Here is a 21143-nt window from a genome sequence, read left to right on the forward strand (position 1 = left end):
TATCAACCGAACGTCAAATCAACTATCAAGTGTCAAATTTATTTTGTAGTTGAGCTGGTGACCCGGTGAAATATTTGTTGCAGTGCAAATTCTTCGTATTTATTTTTGATGAGTTATTTAAGTTTATTTTTGTGATAATCATGATGGAGGGTTCATTAAGCAAATGGACAAATGTTATGAAGGGGTGGCAGTATCGGTGGTTCGTCCTCGATGAAAATGCTGGTCTGCTATCCTATTATACAGTAAGTGACGTTTGTAATCTTTTTGTTACGATTATTTCTGCTTTTAGATCTTGACTTAGGGATTTGAGCCAAGAGTTTCTGAATTTACTTACGAATAAAAATCACTTAATGTTTGATTAATAACACACGGACCGATAAATATTATCAAAGCCAAAGCTTACAGCCAGTAAGAAGCCTTATTAGAGCACCCAAAGCAAGAACAATGCACATCTTGAGCAACTCCCGCCAAATTTACTTGGAATTTATAAACTGTTTAGTCATTTGACTCTCTTAATAGTTTCATTTTTATTATTTGTTGGGCATTTTAATTAATCAATGTCATTAAAAAATGATAACAATAAAAATATAAATAATAACAGATATATTAACTATATAAACTGACATAACTATGTAACAAAAATCAATTCTGTACTTTTAAAATTTTTACTTTCCTTACTGATTTTTTTTTAAATCCAACACTCACAACAACACAACACTACTCCACATGGTTTTTAATTTTATAATTTTTTTGAAAAAACTTATAAAACATATAATATACAAATATTACATTTGGAAAATACATAACTGTTATACCAAGTGGAGCTGGGCAACTAGGCAAAAATACTTGAGCACTATAAACTATCATGATTGTAAATTGTACCTGCAATAAAAAAGGAATTAATTATAAAAATTCCTTGTAAATAAATATTATTATGAGGATTTCATGGTTTAAATATAACATTGAAACTTCTATTTAATGAGTAGCTTTTGACTGCTTACTTGTTTTGCAGGTCATTATACCTGTTTGGTAACATTATCTCTCCCAATTAGATAACATTCATGATGATTATTATATAAATGTTGTTTTTTACTGTTTTTAGGTATATTTCAATACAGTTTACTGGTAAATACTGTGAAAGTAGTAGAAATCCTTACCATTTGCATGATCGTAATCCATTTTTTATACCTAATAAGATAAGCCTTAATATTAGGGCTTCCTTCGGATGAAAGCAAATAGTAGGTATACATAATCACATGGACAGAATTGTTTATCATTGGTGAAAATGATGTTATACCACCTAAAAAGTAAAAAAATATCAATTTTCTGTAAAAGATGAGAATACTTTTGTAATTTTTTTTAAATAAATACATACTATGCTTTTCTAAGGAATTTTGCTCTTAGAAATATTAAAATTACTCTTTGTTTATCATTGTCTTCTATATTAAATTATTTAGTAAGAAAAAATATACAGCCAGTTCAGTATATATATTTATTATTTATATTGTATATATAAAAGTGCAATATTTTCTCTCTTTTTTCACACACAAAATAACTTAATATTACACTGCTGCTTCAATAAGATCAAAATCGAATGTATATTAAAGTCATAGTATGATAACGTATTCATATAAATTTCATCTTTATGATCGTTAACTTACGCAAAGAACGGCAAATAACATCTTTTATGGCCTGTAACGCGATTAAAATAGCGTTAATATGAAATCTGTTGAACAGTTATGACTTCAATTTGACGTAGGTAACATTAAAAAATAATCATATCTGTTGGTGGAAATTAAAGAGCAATTTTCTGACCCAATTTGCCAATCATAAAAACTTCTATAATGCTCTTTATATTACACGAAAAGGTCATGGCTCATTCGACCATGTTACACCGTTAGACTTGTGTTTAAAACATTAGTTCTTGTAGATTAAACTTAATTAAAAAACGTCGTATGATTGACATAGGTAGGTAGGTAGGTGGACTCATTTTCCGCAATTAGACTCAACAATTTAGTCCGTTTTGCGTATATAACTGACATATTATGTAATATATATGGAATCGAAAACAAAATTGTTATAACTTTGTATATCAATTTTATATGATCGTAAAATCTCCTTGATACTAAGCTCATTTATCTGTCAATAAACATTATAATCTACACCGATCCTGTCTTTTGTCGATATAAAATTTAAATATTCTTTTATATTATACATTAATCACAGCGGAGGTTGCAGAACACAAAAATTTTCATCAAACTGATCGAAATATTAGTTGTTATCACTGTTAATGTGTTCTTACGTATACACAACTGTACGTAACAGTCACAGAAGAAATATCTGTTTATTAAGTTAATTTTCTAATAATATCATAAAACAGGTCACTGACTTCCCAGCTAGGAATGTCCTTTGTTTAGGTAGCCACTCCCTTACCCTATCCATTTATTTACAAAGTATTTTGTTTCCTGCAAGGCGGCTAACTAAAAACAATATTTTATTTATAAATATCCGCTTTGGAAGGAAATTGCCTATTAGAGATATATGTAACTATAGTTCTGACTGGAACTAACTGAAAACCTCTAGTTGAAGCGATTATACGCCTTACAAGAATGGTTACGATTTATTTATTCAGTACGTTGCACAACGCTACACTTGTTTTTGGCCTTACGTCAGTGTTTAACTTGCCTATTGTACTGTGAATAAACAATACATTTTTGCTGATGACTTGCCTTGTTTTAAGTTATGTGTACGCTTATTAACCTAATTGTTTACTGGGCGTTTTATTTAATTTAAAATTTGATAGGTTCATAAACAGTATGGTTCCAAAAATGTTTTGTCTCGTGCTATTAAGCAAGCAAGCGCAAGCGCAAAACGTAAATAATTAAAGCTAATATAGAAATTATTTGTAGAATAGCTTATATGTGGAATCTGATGATATTATCAGTAATATTTATGATTTATAGAAACAGTGTGGAACTTTACGAGTCGCTGAAGGTGCTTTGCATTTTCTAACTTTATAGCGAATAGTTATTATGAGGAAAAAAGTTCGTATAGCCTACAAGGAAAACCGACCTTGGTGGAAAATTTCGACTTAAATTGAAATTGGAACTGTTACAGTATGTATTTATGATTTGGCTGCGTCATGCTTATCTGTATAAACACGAATTAATAAGCAATTTATTTAAAAGATAACCATCGGTTTAACCTTATTAAAGTTTAATCAATAAAACAGGCTTTATAAATTAGCCTTGTTCCATTTAAAACTGCAAATTTTAACGAGTGTAATAATTTGTTCTTTTCAGCTGTTTCATTTATGAGTTACGTGCATTGCATTAATTTAACTGGATAGAAAGTTACGTCTTTTTACACCCGGGATTTTTTAGTTATTGAATAGATTTTATCGTGGGCTTTGAGCGCGGCGACCTAATCAGGAAATTCCGTAAGAAAAATAAACCTAACACACGATGATGTAATATAGCTGCGGCCAATACAGCGGGACAGAACGCATACTGCGTCTCATATCGGACTGGTGTGATCAGTGACGTAGCGCAGGTGCGTTAGAGTGGGACAGAACGCATACTGCGTATTCAATCTATCTCTCTGGCGAGATCAGTGACGTACGCGACCGTACGCGTTAGTGTGACAGATTATATAGGCGTGTTCGTCTGAGTCTGGTAGAGTTGGTTAAATAAAAAAAAAAATACTGCATATATAATAATAATAATAATAATAGCCTTTTATTCAGATCAATTAGGTACATGGATTTGTTAAGTTAACATTAGATTCTAAAGATTTATATTATGCTTAAATTTAGTGTAGTATTTGATGTTTTGTTATCTTTCCTAGATCTGTTTGCCAGTCGGCAAAGGCCTCCTCCAACCTTTTCCATTCCTTTCTTTCTTGAGCCACTCTGTTCCATGTGACTCCTGCCACTTGTCTAATATCATCGTCCCACCTTTTCTGTGGTCGGCCTCTTTTCCGTTCGCCTTCCCTTGGGTACCACCATGTCACCCTTTTGCTCCATTTGTCGTGTCCTCTTACCAGGTGACCAGCCCATCGCCATTTGAGTCTCTTGATTTTGCTTATTACATCGGTAGTTTTTGTTTTGTTCCTAATGACGATTTTTTTAACTCTGTCGGACTTTTTAATTTTTAGCATGCTCCTTTCCATTGCATACTGGCAAGTTGCTAATTTGTTTGAGGTGGCCTGATTTAAGGACCATGACTGACACCCATACGTAAGGACAGGTAGTACGCAGGTGTTAAAAAGTTTACTTTTTAGGTTTATATGGAGCTCTTTATCCTTCATAGCCTCTTTTAGACTCCAGTATGCCTTCCAGCCATTTGTAACTCTTCTGTCCACTTCCTTCTGCATAGAATCTTTTTGAGTTATGAGCTGCCCTAGATATACGTATTCGTCCGTATAGTTAATTTCGGAGTTACCTAAATCTATAGTATGTTTGTGCCCGTTTGTCATCACCCTAGTTTTTTCCGGATTCATTGCCAAGCCTACACTCTCACTTTCTTGCGCAAGTTCTTTTATCATTCTGGTTAGGTTTTCTGCTGTTTTTGCCAATAACACTATGTCATCAGCAAATCTCAAGTGCGATAGCAGTTGGCCGTCTATATTAATTCCCAGATGTTCCCAATTAAGTCTTCGGAAGATTGATTCTAGTACTGCGGAGAATAATTTCGGAGATAGAGGGTCTCCCTGTCTTACGCCTTTTTCTACTCTGAAAGGAGTACTTTTCTTTTCTAGTTGGATTCTTGCTCTGCTGTAGCTATATATATTTTTTATTAGTCGAATGTACTTGTGCTCGATCCCTTGTTCTTGTAACGCCTCCCATATTCTGCCATGTTGTAGAGAATCGAATGCTTTGCTATAATCGATAAATGCAATGTAGTATGTGAGATGATATTCGTTGTATTTCTCCAGAATTTGACGCACTACGTGGATATGGTCGATCACTGAGAAGTCTTTGCGGAATCCTGCTTGCTCAATAGGTTGGTTTTCGTCTAGAGTTCTTTCGATCCGTTTTAAGATGATCTTAGCAAAAATCTTATATACATTGGACATAAGACTTATAGGGCGATAATTTCCTATGTCATATTTGTCGCCTTTCTTATACATTAGGATGATGTGAGATTCGGTCCATTGCTGAGGTATGATTTCGGTGTTCATGATATCGTTGAACATATCTGTGAGGACAGGTAGCAGGATCTCTTTGCTATATCTTAAGATTTCGTTGCTTATGCCGTCAGGCCCGGGTGCTTTCTCATTCTTTTGGGTATCGATAGCTTTGCTGACTTCAGCTTGGAGAATACTGGGGGTGTTCGAGGTTTCTACTAGATTGAATTCAGCTTGCGTGGTGTTGTTTCGATACAGTTTTTTGTAGTATGAAGTAGCTGTTTTTAGTATGTCAATTCTATGATGATCAAATTTTCCTCGGTCGTCTTTAATTTTTACGATCCAGTTCTTCGTGATGGTCAACTCTTTAAATGCTTTTTTTGTTCCACCGGTTTTCAGTATGTAATTTTCTATTGTTCGCATCCTTCGTTGTTTTTTATCCTTCCTCATACTTTCTTTGATGTCTTTGCTGATTTTGGCTAATTTATGTCTTCTATTTTGAGTGCTTCTTTCATTAGTAAGGTGATTTCTTTCTTCTAGGAGTTTTATGGTGTCTTGTGATAGCATTCCTTTTTCATCAATTTTAGTATCTGCTATGAGTTTAGTTTGAGTTTTGATAATATTCTCTAAATAATTGTATTTATCTTGGGTTTCTAGTTCCTTAGTATTCTCTTTGAAGTCTCTAAGTTCAGTTCTTAGGGCTGTTGTTATTTGCTCTAATTGCTGTTCGTTGAGTTTTGTGCTTCTTGAGTTTTGTCTAGGTCTAGCTTTTTTCGGTCGGTTTGTTTTAAGCTCGGTTCTAAGTAGCCTATGGTTGGTGTCGAAGTTAAATCTTTTAATGACGGTAAAGTTTGAGAAGTATCTGTTTCTGTTGGTCATAATAAAGTCAATTTCATTTTTCGTTTTACCATCCGGCGAGATCCAGGTCCACATGGTCTTTCGGTTCTTCTTGAACATAGTATTTAAGATTGTTAGTTTGTTTTCTAGCGCGAAGTTTGTGATTTTTTCCCCATTTCTGCTTCTAGTCTTGTTGTTATATGTAAATTGACCTAGTATTGCGTTTTCTCCTGGGCGTCTTGCTCCAATTTGACCATTGAAGTCACCCATGACTATAAGGTTTTTATGTGTATGTTCTTGAATGGCTTCGTTTAAGTTATGGTAAAAGTTGTTTATCGTCTCCAAATTTGATTGCTCTGTGGGTGAATATATTTGTACGATAGACCATGGTTTTTTATGTCCCGGCAGTTTCAGGTTCATAATAGCTATGCGTTCTGAGATTCCTATGAATTCTTCCACATATTGCTTTAGGTGTTGTTTAATAATAAATCCTACCCCATATTGGCCTTGCGTCTCCCCTATTTGATATATTAAATATTCTGGATGGCAAGTAATACTTTCGCCCATTCTTCTCACTTCGCTCAAACCAATTATGTCCCATTTAATAGATTTTAACGCATATGTCAGTTCCGTAAGATTTTCTTCTTTTCTCAAGGTGAGTACATTGAGGGATGCTATGTAAATTACTGATTTTTGGTGGTTGTTGTCATTATATGTTGGAGGGTTGTGGTCGCTTTCCCCCTCGAGGACCAGTCGGCTTGGGGGAGTTCGTTGTTTTCTTGTTTCTTTGTTGGCTGTTTTATTGTTTGGTTTTGGTTTCCGTTTGTCGTTCTTGAGTTGCTATTGGTTTTTATTAGTAACAGGCATATTCGATAAGGAGCTGGATCTGTATCGCATTAAATCAAAAGCATTTGTCCTGTTAGTCTTCATTGCGTTTTCGGTTTGTTGCTTTTTTGGTTGATTGTTACCTGAAGAGGGTGAAGCGGATATTTCCCTTTTCCTTTTCTCTTGGCTGTAGTTGTTCTCTTTTACAATAAGTTTGTCATATTTCAGATATGCTATATTGCCCTTTTGCCTCTCTTCAGTTAACTTGGCTTGCAGCTCCTTTCTTTTTTGTAACACATCCTTTGAGTAATCTTCCGCAATGTGTATAGTTTTTAGATTGTTTTTATTTTTCATAATTTCAGTCTTTTTCCAGTTGCTTGTAAACGAGCACAGTATCGGTCTCGGTTTGTTGCTCTGTTTCTTTATTTTTCCTAAGCGAAAAGTTTTGTTGAAGTCATATTCTTCCGTTTTAATATTTAAATCTTGATTGAAGGTATCTTTGAGCTTTAAGATTAATTCATAAGAGGATTTTTCGTTTTCGTCTAAGCCGAATATAATAATATTATTGTTTTTTTCAGACCTCTTAAGATAATCTATTTCTTTTTCTAGTCTTTCTACTTTAGTTTTCAGGTTCTTATTTTCTTCTATTATAGGGATTAGTTTATCATCTATTTTTTCCATAATACTATTTGTTATAGACTCCTTCAATTCAGCATTTTGACTATGCATCTCTAATTTAATTTTTTCAAATAATGTTTGAAATTGACCTTCCATCTTATATTTGTTGTTTACGTGTAGCGAAACGTAATAGTAGAATATGGTTATATAATATTTCTCCCAAATGGCAACACTGTTTGATATGCCAAATAACTTGACGTCTACGGCAAGTGTCACTGAGTAACAATTTGTTGTTTACGTGTTTTCTAACCTCCAATACAATAGTTGATATTGTGGTTGTAGATTTACGGTGGATTCCAGTAATCACACTTCCCTGTTTGTTTTTTAGTCACTTCCAGAGGTCCCAGTACTGTATCGACGGATACTAGCAGCCACAAATTACGTTTACTGTTTTATTTCACTTAATTTTACTCGGAGTTTATCACTACGGTGTTGACAGTTCTGATGCCGGAAACTTTTTTTCATAAAAATAGTTAAATAAATTATTGTGATTGAATAATTTGATAAAAATGCTATGCAATTGCTTTACCGCGGCAGTACCCGAGTGTCACACGTTTTTTTTATTTCAAGTCGTTTTTCTGAGTGTAATTTTATCGATCGGATTGATAGCTCTCTTAAGACCATAAAAGACTTATAGAGTAAGAGATAACAGACTGAACTTGAACAATATGATAAAAAGTAAAAATTAAACCGATCAAGTGAAATAGAAAATAAATAAAAAACTAAAAAACTACTGAACCGATCTCGATAAAGGTTAAAATGTTCTCTTAGTTGGTATATAGAACATTAAAATTAAAATTTTGGAAGAGCTTTAAATTAAACTTCATATAGTGCAGGAACAAGTGAACTAAATTATATATGTACCTGGAAATAAATGCAACCAATTCGTTTTAATCCAAATTGGAATACATTTTAATAAAATAAAAGTTATCAATCTAAGTTATTAAGTTTTAATCGAATTCAATCGTGATGTTTTTATATAGAAACGTATTATAAGTGTGATAACTTCCGTCTAATATCTAGACTCATTTTGATTGATGAGAACCAGATATTTTACGGCTGTAAATAACTGTTACTGATTTATATTCACAAGTATACACATGCATATGTATATAAAAAGAAATACAAACACAATCTTAATCAAAATGGGCATAACTCAGCTTTCAGTTGCCGTCAGCAGCTACACTGATTTTCAGTGGACCCATACTATCTTGAAGTGATAGCTATACACTGAACAAAAGAGAAATGGTTCCAAATAAAATATTAAAAAAAAACTGCAATCATTGTAAAATGCTACTTGTGGTGACTGGTCGGACTTGAATTCGTGCGTGCGGTGGTTTTAGTTATTTCGACTACGTATTTGTGTGTTGGTCCTACGAAATTGTAAATTCGTGCTTCTATTTCACCATGCCCACTGCTGATAGAGGACAAATCTTTGTTTTTTAATTAATTAACTGTTAATTTCTTATGGATGTCATGTGGAACATGGTGTAATGGTTGCAGCTCCTTATAAACTGTTTGCTTGGTGATTGAAAAGAGTGACCTATAGTTTTTACCAGTTCTGCGATCGTTCTACGCCCTTGATTTGGCGGTAAATGTAAAATTCAAAGCATTCAATGTATTTCTTCATTGGCTTTTATTGTACATTGTGTTACCAAATAAATAAATGATTGTGAAATTTTGTAACATTGGCTCGAATGAACTCCAAATAACCCGTTGATATATTAACTATATATTAACACTTACCTCCAACATATTTTACTCCTGACCATATAATAATGAGTGTACTGATGTGGTGGTATATATGCAGAAAGGAGGCTTGGCGTTCCTTCCTCCTAAGAATAAAGAACGCCGTCTCCAGTAACTCTACTATCTTAAGGAAAATTGTACACCAAAGGTAATGCAGCATTCGTAAAGCTTCAGGGTTCATCGAATAGTCGGGTAACATACACCCAAAGTGGTATGTCGTCGTCCAGCCTGATGTCATTATCTGAAAAGGTTTTATTAAGGGCTAGATAGGAATCAAAGAAGCATGGCAAAACAATTAGTAAAAATAATGTATAATCCAGTGTTGCTGCAATAGGTCTTGCAGATCATCCGTTGCTTCGGTCATTCTTATTTCATAGACAAGTAGATGCTCAGGGTTCGGTGTCGATTTCGAATTCAGATTTCATGTTGGTTTCCTCACCGAGATTTCCTTTACCGTACGGGCGAGTGTAGGGGCGCACTTATAAAGTTCATTTAGTGCTTAGCTGGTGATAAAAGTCCCATATTGAAGCTGCTAGACTGGTGCTTCTCAAGCCCGACGCCCTACAGGGATTTGATTGGTTAAGGGGGCTATTCGAAAATTTATTAAAATTATTTGGAATTTGAATGTCAAATGTTTTTTTTAATAATTTTTAAAACTATTAATGTTACATAGGATGCTATACGAATTTTCGTAAGGCACAAAAAAGTTAAAACTTGCCTATTAGATTTAAATAATTATGAAACAGAAATCTGAGGCCCAGACCTAAAGAGGTTTTAGCGCCATTGAATATTTTAAGTATATCTAATTACTATTAATCCAAGGCTCAGTTATTATTTTAAAAAATGTTGTTTGTTAATTAATTGGTCTCTGTGTAGCTATTGCTATAATGTATTGCACTGTTTTGTTATTTGACAAACTTCCAACGTTGAAAACTAAAAACATTTTTGCAATTATCTCATCGTCTTGAGCTTAAAGCATTTAGACGAGTTCACTGAATCGAGAACATTATCTCAACGTGTTTATGTATAAAATACGACAGTATTTTCATTAATAACAACAACACATTCGATTTATGGTAAATCATTTCAATTTATTGCTTATAAAATTGAAACCCTTAATCCTTATTCATAAAAGGGACTATCTAAATAAGGTACAGGCTTTAATACTAATAAATTAACACATCGCTAGACGCTTAACCCTCGATATTCAAGTCGTGCGTCTACTGCGCCAATAGACTATGTACGCAATTTACGTATGCTCAGGACAACACCGTCATGAAATCAGCATGACTTAAACATGTCAGTTACAAAAGGTTGATTACGTATTCAAAATATCAAGCTTGAAGTAAAGATTGCAATTAGTCTTCTAGCCAACATGGGTTTGGTTTTCATCAGTCAAATTTAAATCACGTTGAACCTCACTCATTTCTGTGTTTATTTTAATAAAGAAATATTAATTGGGTAATTCTTAACGCTATAGGAGTTTTGACTAGAATATATTGTATACTTACCCCCCAAGTAGCGATTGCATTGCCGATTATTTGCACCACATTATACCACTTAATAACCGTTCTTAGATTGAAAGCTTGTCTGTCTTTCATGTATTTCGGTAAAAGTACCTTTATTATCGTCAAGTAAGTGCAGATTATGAGAAATAGTGGCCATGGAGATGTCATTAAGAACCAGTCCTTGACGCGAGCGTCTGAAAAGGAAAGTTCAGAAATTGATACCAGCTATTGTATGTATTTAATATAAGTCATGAAAGCCTCTTTGTCTCCTTGACCGCGTCATTTGTTATATATTGCCATTTCCTTTCAGTGGAAGCAATTAAATGGAACGCAAATATTTGTGTATTTTTTGGGTAATTTGAGAGAGAGAGAAAAATAGTAATCGGTGAGTGCGCGCCCACTCATGTTAGCTTAATTTAATATATTTTGTGTACACCATTTATGCTAGTAAAATATGGTTTATATTATTTTTTGTCTAGATTTATTTGGTCGGCGTTTATAATTGAAGTTCTACGAAATTATGTATCGGCTTCATGATCATTTCTTATTTTTTATTCTTAATAGACAAGTTTGTCATAAGCCTTCTGTGCCTGACACACGCCGTCGTTTTGTCCACCAAAGACAGAAACTCCATTGGTGCACAGCCGGGGATCCAGCTCAGAGATGAGATTTGCACGCTGCATCTACTAGGCGAACATAATAGCATAATACCTATTAAAAGAGTGATCCGATTATTTTCAAAATATAACTGATTCATGAAAGTTCTGCGATAGCCCTTGGGTTTTTCAGTGTTGTATATTTTTTAAATTTATTTGATAAAAATTTGGCAACTATCCAGAAAAGCTCTTAATAACATTTTCAACAGTAAATGTACTTTCAAGAGAACATTCAGCTCAGCTTTGTTGGTTAACTTAATACTATTATAAGTGGAACTTAACTACGTTCCTCTTCACGTGAATGCATTTGATTGACTTATCGACGAATCGTTTAGTGTTTCGTATCGTGACTGCAACAATAGGCATTACGGGTCATTGAACATGCACTTCTGGTAGTGGTAATGAAGTTAGCAGAACTCGGATAGCTACGAGAAGCTAGCTTTCACCAAATGACAACTCAAAGTTGCTTCGAAATCATTCTATATTTTTATCGGTACTTTTTTATACTTTCTCAGACCGCTTAAATGTTGGTAAAATGTTCGGTTTGTGTGGCATTGAATGGTAACGATGCAAATCTCAGGTCTAAATAGTTCATAGATTAAACCGTTATTGTTTCGTCTATTTCGTCGTTATTCTAGTTACATGTGACTCTCATCCCTCAGTAGATTTAAAAGGAAAAAGCGAACAGATAGATTGCGTAACATACCTAATCAAAAATCATTTCACTTGCCTAAGCTCAATAATGTGTATGGTCAAAGAAGCATTCTAAATAAACTGCCACTGGCGATGCAGAACATAAAAAATATTTAAAATTCTATTAATTTGGATTAAATCACTTTAATTACCTGCCCTTTCAAAGAACAATGCGTTATAGGCTCCCGTGATGGCGTCCATTGTGTAACACTAAACTGACCGATAGCCCGCCATTTTCGTTGAATATTGATCACGTATGCAGATTGTAAGCCTATGTGCCCACATCCAGCGAGTTGAGACTCCAATTACCGCCGAATATGTGGATTGGAGGACAAGAATCAGTACTGGGTTTACCTTATTGAAGTACTTGTGTGAACTTTCTACCATGTCTTAAAGTCGCTTACAACTGTAAGAAAAACTAACAGCGTGTAGTAAATTCTGATCGTTCAAAGAGATCTTATAGGGATTCAATTTGAAAAAAAAAATTAATAGATACAAAGATATTTCCCTCTCTGGTATACGGTTGCCAAAAGAAAGCGGGCAGGCCAAATACGGTGGACTGATGGCTTAATAGAAATAGCAGTAAAAGATTGGCAGACTATTGGCACAGGCCTAGAAAGGGTTGGTTGAACAGGGGTCCCATATACAGGGAACAGCATGCTAACATTTCGCTTGTATACTAACAATATTACTTACTAACAACATTTGAACAGGAAATTAGGAAATAGAAATGACAATAAATAAATTTATTATTATTGATTAAGTGTAGTATTATTACTATTTTCTTGTATTGCCAAGTCCACATTTCAAGAATCGTCATGCTCACTTAAATGTCATTGCTTGTGGCGGCGTCCATGCGTCGGGTTGTCTCTCTCCCTAAAATATGGCGAGGGGGCGGAGAGTTTTTTTGCCAGTTCTTCTCTTCTGTTCTAGGACCTTGGTTTGAGAACTGGCAGTAAATGTAAAATTTGCATAAAAAAATCCATTTATTGCATATTTCTTTTTTTGACGTTCATAAGTGTACATTACGTTATCTACATGAATAAACGTTTTAAAAAAAAACTGCTATACATTTGTTCAATCATATTCCGTTCGTCAACTTAATGTGTTACAAGTAGTGTAAATACTGTTCACCTGATCTAAGTTGAAAATGCTCAGAATTTCTTTTTTACTGCCTTTTGTTTCCTAAAATAGTTGTCAAAAATAAAAGATAACTATAGATATTTCAAGTACACAGTGTGTTATGTCTTAACAAATGCATTATGCATTTTAATATATTCAGGCGACCTTATGTAGTATAAGTATTGAATGTTCCTTAATATATTGATTCGTGTGTTCACTACATTAAAATTTACTTCTTTACCTTTACTAGATTACAAATATAAGTTTATTTTTTTTATTTAATGATAACTAAGCATTCTGAAATATTATGTAAAAACTTCGGGGTAGATGTGAGTTTGTAATATTATTATTAGGCCGTTGGAAGCCCCGTATAACAAAGTTCATAGGTCAGACGGGCGTTTACAGTTCTGTCGCTGTTTTGCTGGTTTTTAAAAGAAAATACGCGATTAGTCTTCTTTGCCTACCATTTTTTTTACTAGCAGCAGCCATTTCGTTAGTGTTTGGTAGTTTTAGTAGTTTAAACTTAGACTTTAGTTAAGGTTATGTATGTACAAATTTTATTGTAGATAAAGTTCCTCCAAAGTTCTAAATATTAAAAATAAATGAAGGTCGCTTATACAGGTATAGCAGCTTATAAGGAGCAGTTTCAGTTACGGAGGTCCATGAGGGAAACACGACTTTCTCTTACACAGAATTCTGTTTTTGTTTTGGCAGCTTAAAATGACGGGTTCCGGCTATTTCTCATTTATCCAGTTCTCACTTACCCAGATTTGATTGTATCTTAAAGAGGTTTGCTCTACACTCCCCCGCAAAGGTGTGGTTAAGATAATTGAGTGGGTTGACGCCCAGTTACTACATAACGGTGCCAAGGTCTGGTTGAGGTGAGGCCTGGAGCATGAGTTCTGGGTTTATATGCCTCAGTGATTTTAAAGTTTGAATATAAATTCCAGTCGAAAGAGAAAATGACACGCGGAGTGCGACGCGGCTGCGTGCGCCTGCGTGCTGCCGTCATTGGGATTGATGATGAGGACGATTCGACATTCACCATCACGGTTGATCACAAGACCTTCCATTTCCAGGTAAAAATAATTAAAATTGTATATTATATAGATTATTGTACTTTATATGGTCTAATCTTGGGGCAATGGTTTGGACATTTCTGTGTCTGCTCATCATTAAAGATTACCAAACGAAAAATGGTTTTGGTAAATCGAACCCAACGGGATTGTATGTAGCAATGGCGCTACAACCTTTTAACTCTGTGCCTTAGATTTCTTTATCTGTTGATCTGTGATCATTTCTAAAAGGCAATAAGTTGATTAACCTCCTGTGCCTGACACACACCGTCGACTTTTTGGGTCTAACGAATGCCACACGATGTGTACGAGTAAGGAGTAGTCAGTGGTAAATGTAGCCGGGAATCGAACGTACGACCCCACGTATGAGAGTCTCATATTGGAACCACTAGGTCACTGCTTGTACGTAGCCATTACGACAGAAAAATTCCCCACGAAGAATAAACAAAACAATTTTAATGCATCGTGACGGATTTTTGATGAAGGAAGGAATGTGGGCGGTAATGTTTTGACCCCACGCAAGGTAATTCTCTCGAATATTCTTGATCAATGTGCACGTGTATAGAGTTGTAAAGGTCGAAGGTTGGAAGGAAGGCACAGGTTGTTAGTTTAAACTGAACGCCGTAAATGAAAGGCATAAACTTCATTGCTATGTTGACTACACTATTACGGCATGGTATTTAATTTTGATAAAATTAAAAGTATAAGATTTTTGTGAACTTCACGGGGACGCTCTATGAATCTCAAGACTCATAGACTGATAGATTGGTGCAAACCATAGACAAAAATTGCATAGCTCTAAAGAAATCATCTCTGTGACATTCTAATGTTTAATTCCATTTGTGATTTTGAAATCGTGTAAAGTATTAAACTGAATTACGTAGAAAACTTCGTTAGCAATATTTTTCATAATACTATATTCGATCTCTATGAAAATTTCCAGATAAAAATTGTCATAAAGCTTTATTTCCGTCGAGTTTCTGCGACTTTTTCCGCTCGAATGAAGCCTACTTCCGAGATTTCGATCTTTTTGATCTTCCGATCTGATTTCAACGGGGAGGAAATTAGAGAACTTTTTTTAATATTGCTTGCTTACGTTATATCACTTCTTTACGAAGACCCTTACGCATACAAATTGTATTGCACTCACTTGTCTTTCTTTTTGTCAGTTTTTCTGTAAATTGTGGTTATGCGGTGATGAAAAGAGATAGATAGACTTCAGTTGTAACCGTGCAAAATTGGATTGATATATGTTTTGTGACTTCATATCTTAATACTCAGAAAAACGCAATTTTCCCATAGTAGACTAAAGTTAGTAATTATTTTTTGGGAAAAGGATACTTTTCTTTAATAAAATCCCAGAAGCTATTTTATCTCCGCTTTTTAATAAATTTAAGAAATGTATTAAAGGAAAGCTTTATAAAAGGCTTACTATAAAGTTAATTATCTACTTGATAAAAGGGCCTGGGACTTGCGCTAGGCAGGCTACTTCTAATTAATTTCCGATTTTTGGTTTAAAATAGGTAAGTGTTGTTTGATGATTTGATATTTTAAAAGAGTACCGAGAGTTTTTAACGTCGGCATTTTCTCTAATTTATAATTTAATGACGTGCAATAAGTGATACCTGTCTATCTTATGTTCCATAATGAACGTAGTTTATTTATAAGCTGTAAATCTTTTCAAAAATGTATTCTGAGCACGCGTTAATTTTCGTAATTTATAAATATTATGTGTAATTCTTGATGTTCACTACAGCAGCTGATATTAATTAGATAGCGTTGTGTAGCTTATATTTGTGTTTGCTTTGTTAAGTACATTTTATCATTGTGTGGTCTGTTTATTTAATGATATGTCGCGGACTCGACCCATTATTGTTACGGGTACATAAATACTATTACCAAAATTGGTTTGTCTTATTTATTTATACATTGGACTAGTATTAATTGATAAATTAACAATAAAGCGACCGAACTCTACAACACTTTAAGGCCTTTTCTCCACTGCTCGCCACGCCGGATAGGCGTCGGAAACCTGAATCAGTCATGAGAAGAATATCGGAAGGCCGGATAATACTTCTCCTCTTTATCCGACAATAATGACGTGACGCCTTAATAAAATTCTTCGGTTTTACGATTCACAATGAGTCCTGCCTTTATTTGCCAACAAGTTTTAGTGACATTGTTATACGTTCGGAGACAAAGAAGAAAGAAGGGTTGTTGGATACATCCTCTGTTGAGGAACAGGTGCCTAATAAAAATATTTTATGTTCCTCATGAATTGCTAGTAAATTATGAAAGAAAATTGTACGTTTATTATAGAATGACACTGCTACGTTCATTTTACATTAAAGATAAAACGATACGATACGATAAAACAGTGACTGAGATAAACATAAAATAATTTTATTTATTTATTTATTCACACTTCGTTGCTAGAAAGAAACACAAATAACACAATACATATAAATTACAAGGGATGCAACTGGCGGCCTTATCGCTAACAAGCGATCTCTTCCAGGCAACCCTAGTAAGAAAAGAAAACAAATAAAAAAATGATGAGTGCAAGAAGTGCATAACCAGAAGTTATATAAAAAACAAAATATATTTATATTAATCTATAGAACTTTAATCTAGAGAAAATAAAAAAAACAATATTAATAACTAATAAATAATGCGTTTGTATAGGTACAAGAAAAAGTTATAAAATATGAAAGTTAGATCAGCAACCAATTGATTTTGTCAAGGCCCTATGATTGTCTTATATAGCAGGACAGCTATTGCTTGCTATATTATTATATAATAACCATATTATGTTACAGGCCCGTGATGGCTCCGAACGCGAACGGTGGGTTCGTGCGTTGGAAGACACAATAACCCGACACGGTCGACGCGAGCGATGGTCGCGTTGCGTTCCTGCGCCCGCGCATCGACATGGCGATTTGGAACGACGTATATCTGAAGCGGACGCGTACCTACAGATTATGATTGAGCTTGTTAATGTAAGTATTAAGGCACATTAAGACGAAATATATTTGTTTCTATAAATAAAAAAACTATTTTTTTTATATAAAACACATAAGATAAACAATATCTCTGTTGTGAACTCAGTCGGCGAACATATAAAGATGTCGATTGTGTCGGCGTCGGCATTCAGTAGGTGGAATATTTTTTTAACGGGATTCTGTGCAAAAAATGGCTCTACCTTTGGTATCGCAAACAACTTTTGTCAGGCACAGGTGCCTGATCACCTATTATATTATATACGTATTACATATGTATATAAATATAACTACATACCATTTATTTTCGTTTACAGAAGTTAAATTTAAAAGTATCAGAAATAACGGACCCTCACGAAAAGAGCAGAGGTCAAGTTATATTGGACCACTCTAACGTAAGTTATGTTTTAATATTAACTATTTATTTAAATATATCTTTTATGAAATACTCTGAGAAGCCTATCTCATAGTATTTTTTTATGACGAAACCCATTCTCTCATCAACAAATCTAATTAGCACATAATACTGAAAACTGTTTTTGTTCAACCCTGAGGTCATAGGTTCTAGATCTGGCTGTGCACCAATGTACTTTCTATGTGCGGATTTAACCATCGCATATGGTGAAGAATAACATCGTGAGGACACCGGGAAGCCTTAAAAGTCGAATCGATGTGTCAGGCACAGATGTCTGATCACTTGCCTATTAGACATTTCGAAAGAAATTTGACCCAGATCTGAAGCACCAATATTTAGTGGTGCCATGTGTGTAATATTATTTTACTTGTTGCAGGCTATGTTGGACAATATCAAACATTCCATAGTACTATTACAAATTGCTAAGGTAATTGTTATCTATGTACATAGAAATAGTGCTTTTTTAATATAAAAAAAAAAACAAGACGAGCCTATGGACGCCCAAAAAGGCAGTCAGGGCCCATAGACACCCATTTTTGATGATTTCTTAATCCATACTGTTTTTTTTATAATTTACGTTCAAAATTGCTATTTACGGTTTCAATTTAATGTTCATGTTTCATGACGGAAGGGTTGTGACAGGATTCATATATCGCTAGTCCCATCCTCCTACATTAGGGAAGCCCTGTGTTGTGGGTAACTAGAAGACAATTATTCCGTGGTACATGGTACATGCTTAAAACAGTTTAAAAAAGTAGAATAAAAATAATAATTTTAGTGTAAAAATTGAGAACGAGTGAACAAGTGAGTGTGTGAACGGGTGTGTATGCGTATGTATTTGAGAGTGTAACTGTTGTGTTGTGTACTGTGTGTTGTTATGTTCGTGCAGTGTGTCTGTGTTAGTTTTTAAGACATCAGAGTCATTCCAAGATGCGTAGTGTTGATTCGACACCAAATTTAGCTAGCGTAATTTGTATGTGTTTTGCGATCTTGTATCTATTGATTTGGCAATTTTATTATAAGGAAGGGACCTCTAAATGCAAAGGAGCCAAATGCCATAGCACTTCTAATATATTTTACTGAGTCTCTCAATGTTTAATTTGCGCAGAATACGAAGCGTTTCTTTTCGTGTAGCCTTCATGACGCTGAGCTTCTTTACTATTTGCTTTAATATAAAGGTATTTTGATATTAAATATTTTGAAATTTATTAATTGAAACCGTAAAGCATAAATAATAGACTACAAGCCCATACAGAGAATAGCCGTGGTGCATTCTATAAATTTGCATTTGTAATTTATTTCCAAAAATATAAAGAAAAAACATTTATTTCAGACCAATTAATAAGTCCATATGTTGTTAGTATAGTAAAACTTATAATTATGTTAGTAAAATTATTAAAAATATTTCAATATGTATTAAGTCATTAGTGTACGTTGATTTGAGACACCCGGTACATGGGCATGTATATGAACCCAGTGTCTCAAAACAGCACATTCGGGCCTATTTACTATAACTAAATAAAAAACCTACTACTCTAATTATAGAGTAGTAGGTTTTTTATTTGGTCACTGTCAAGCACCTTTGACAGATTGCTCGCAATATATAAATCGTAGTATAAATTTTACTATGACAATAAATCTAATAGACTACATGGAAAAATTAACCTGCATAATGAACCAACGTGAATAACGCTTAGAAGGCTGTTACTATATCAGAAAAAAAAAGAAGAACGCGAGATGAACGCGAATTTTTGAGTACTTAATATAAATAAGTATATTTTTGGGAATCAATTACGAATGCAAATAATAGTTATCGATTCCGACACGGCTGTTCTCTTTCCGAATAAAATAAGCATAAATTAAAAAGCCATATTTAAAATCTGCGTGATTGAGTGGAAATATTTGCTTGAATAACACAAAATGAAGAACATAAATACATTGATATAATCTGCATTTAAATTAGGTAAAAAATCAGAGCTAAGAATCAATAAAAATCTTTTGTAATTTCTTTATTATTTTAGAACACAGTCAATCCGGTAAATGGCGTGTATCAGGGGCCAACGAACCTTTCACAGACGCATATCAAAGAAGGTAATTCTTTAGTACGTAATCTAGTTACAGAATCTGTCAAAACGTTTTAAGGTTGACATATTTTGACAGCTGTAAGTAATACATAGTTTGTAAGTTCATATACCTTCTTACAAAACCGGCGTCAAAGAGTGGTTCTATTCTATCTCAGGCATACAAGTGTTAAGAATATATTCAATTATGGCAAGTATGGAGGCAAAAAATTATTGTGGTTTGGCGGAGAACTGTTACTCAGTACATATTCAGTCCTGATCATCAGTGGCTCTATCTTTCAAGATCCTTAACTCCATCTCACCAAAGCAGTCTTGGTCTTCTGGGTTTTCTCTTGGCACTAGGTTCTGAGTCAGTCTGATTCAGTTAAGTACGTGCACATATCCTAACCACTCGAGCCAGTTACATTTTATCAGTTGGAGGAAGTCGGCGTCGTCAAGGATTTTGTTAAGTTCTCCATTGAAACAGATACGCCAAAGTCCGTCATCGTAAAGAGAACTAAAATTTCTTGAAGAATCTTTCGATTAGATAACAGGGCTCCAATTATTTAAAACACTTTTTGACCTCCAACTCACGATACTATTTCAGACGTATAAAATACCTAAGTGAAGATACATTGACGATGTCATATAAAAATAGTATATTTTTCTGGCAGATTTGTCACCACGCGTGGAATTGGGATCAGAATGTCGTGAACTAGCTTCACCAACACTGCCACTCACGCCTTTGGATGCTATGGATTCGCCTCGTATGTAATTTTTCTTTTTTATCTTTATGTTGTCTTTGTACGTAGACTTGTACGCTTACCTACGATCAGTTCGTAGTAATAGCCACTGATTTTTAAGGATTTTAAAGAACTATTATTGTTGTTATCTATGTTGTTAACATTATTGTTTTAGGGCAAGCAATGTCCCTCCTAGTGCCAGACACGTCCTATTCATCTTCTGAAGGCGAAGACGACTTCTACGATGCCGACGAAGAACCGTTACCAGCCGTAACTCCTGGTCCCAGGTTAGTGTTTATTGAAAACAAATCTTCAAATAGTTATTGTATTACTAAATTTGTTGTTACCAATTTTACATACTTATTGATGTAAGATTTATTTTCGAATTGTTTCTGGTAAACTTATAATTATTATTTAACATATGTAATTTTAAATTTATCCGACGTTTCGCGTGCTTTGCAGCGTGCGTGGTCACACACAAAAGGTGTTGAATGTGAAAAAAGTATCACAGCAGTAGAAAAAGTTGTATTATCTGTATTTATTTCCCCGGAGGTTTTTGTATTTTTTTAAATAATATCTGAAAATTAAGAATGGTACAAAGCAAATTCTAGTAAGTACCAATGTTTTATCGCGTATCTACAATACCTTTCCGTGT

The 21143-nt window shown here is 34.2% G+C and overlaps 2 protein-coding genes across 2 annotated transcripts in view; one reads left to right on the forward strand and one right to left on the reverse strand.

Moving 5' to 3' along the window:
* The first annotated feature begins 37 nt into the window (after positions 1 to 37).
* LOC110996290 (oxysterol-binding protein-related protein 9) overlaps positions 38 to 21143 on the forward strand; it is a 47966-nt gene continuing 26860 nt past the window's right edge. The window contains exons 1-8 of the mRNA XM_022263886.2: positions 38 to 242; positions 14146 to 14274; positions 17091 to 17270; positions 17588 to 17665; positions 18062 to 18112; positions 19707 to 19776; positions 20420 to 20512; positions 20664 to 20775. Of these exons, the coding sequence (XP_022119578.2) occupies positions 141 to 242; positions 14146 to 14274; positions 17091 to 17270; positions 17588 to 17665; positions 18062 to 18112; positions 19707 to 19776; positions 20420 to 20512; positions 20664 to 20775 (815 nt within the window). The 5' untranslated portion in view covers positions 38 to 140. The remainder of the gene's footprint in view (positions 243 to 14145; positions 14275 to 17090; positions 17271 to 17587; positions 17666 to 18061; positions 18113 to 19706; positions 19777 to 20419; positions 20513 to 20663; positions 20776 to 21143) is intronic.
* On the reverse strand, positions 625 to 12274 carry LOC110996292 (elongation of very long chain fatty acids protein AAEL008004). Its single transcript, XM_022263890.2, has 5 exons — positions 12226 to 12274; positions 10728 to 10918; positions 9214 to 9457; positions 1158 to 1300; positions 625 to 882 (listed from the first exon to the last, which is right to left on the reverse strand). Exons 1-5 carry the CDS (start codon positions 12272 to 12274, stop codon positions 718 to 720), a joined length of 792 nt encoding a protein of 263 aa, XP_022119582.2. The 3' UTR covers positions 625 to 717.

Source organism: Pieris rapae, chromosome 1, assembly GCF_905147795.1.
Source record: "Pieris rapae chromosome 1, ilPieRapa1.1, whole genome shotgun sequence".
Taxonomy (NCBI): domain Eukaryota; kingdom Metazoa; phylum Arthropoda; class Insecta; order Lepidoptera; family Pieridae; genus Pieris; species Pieris rapae.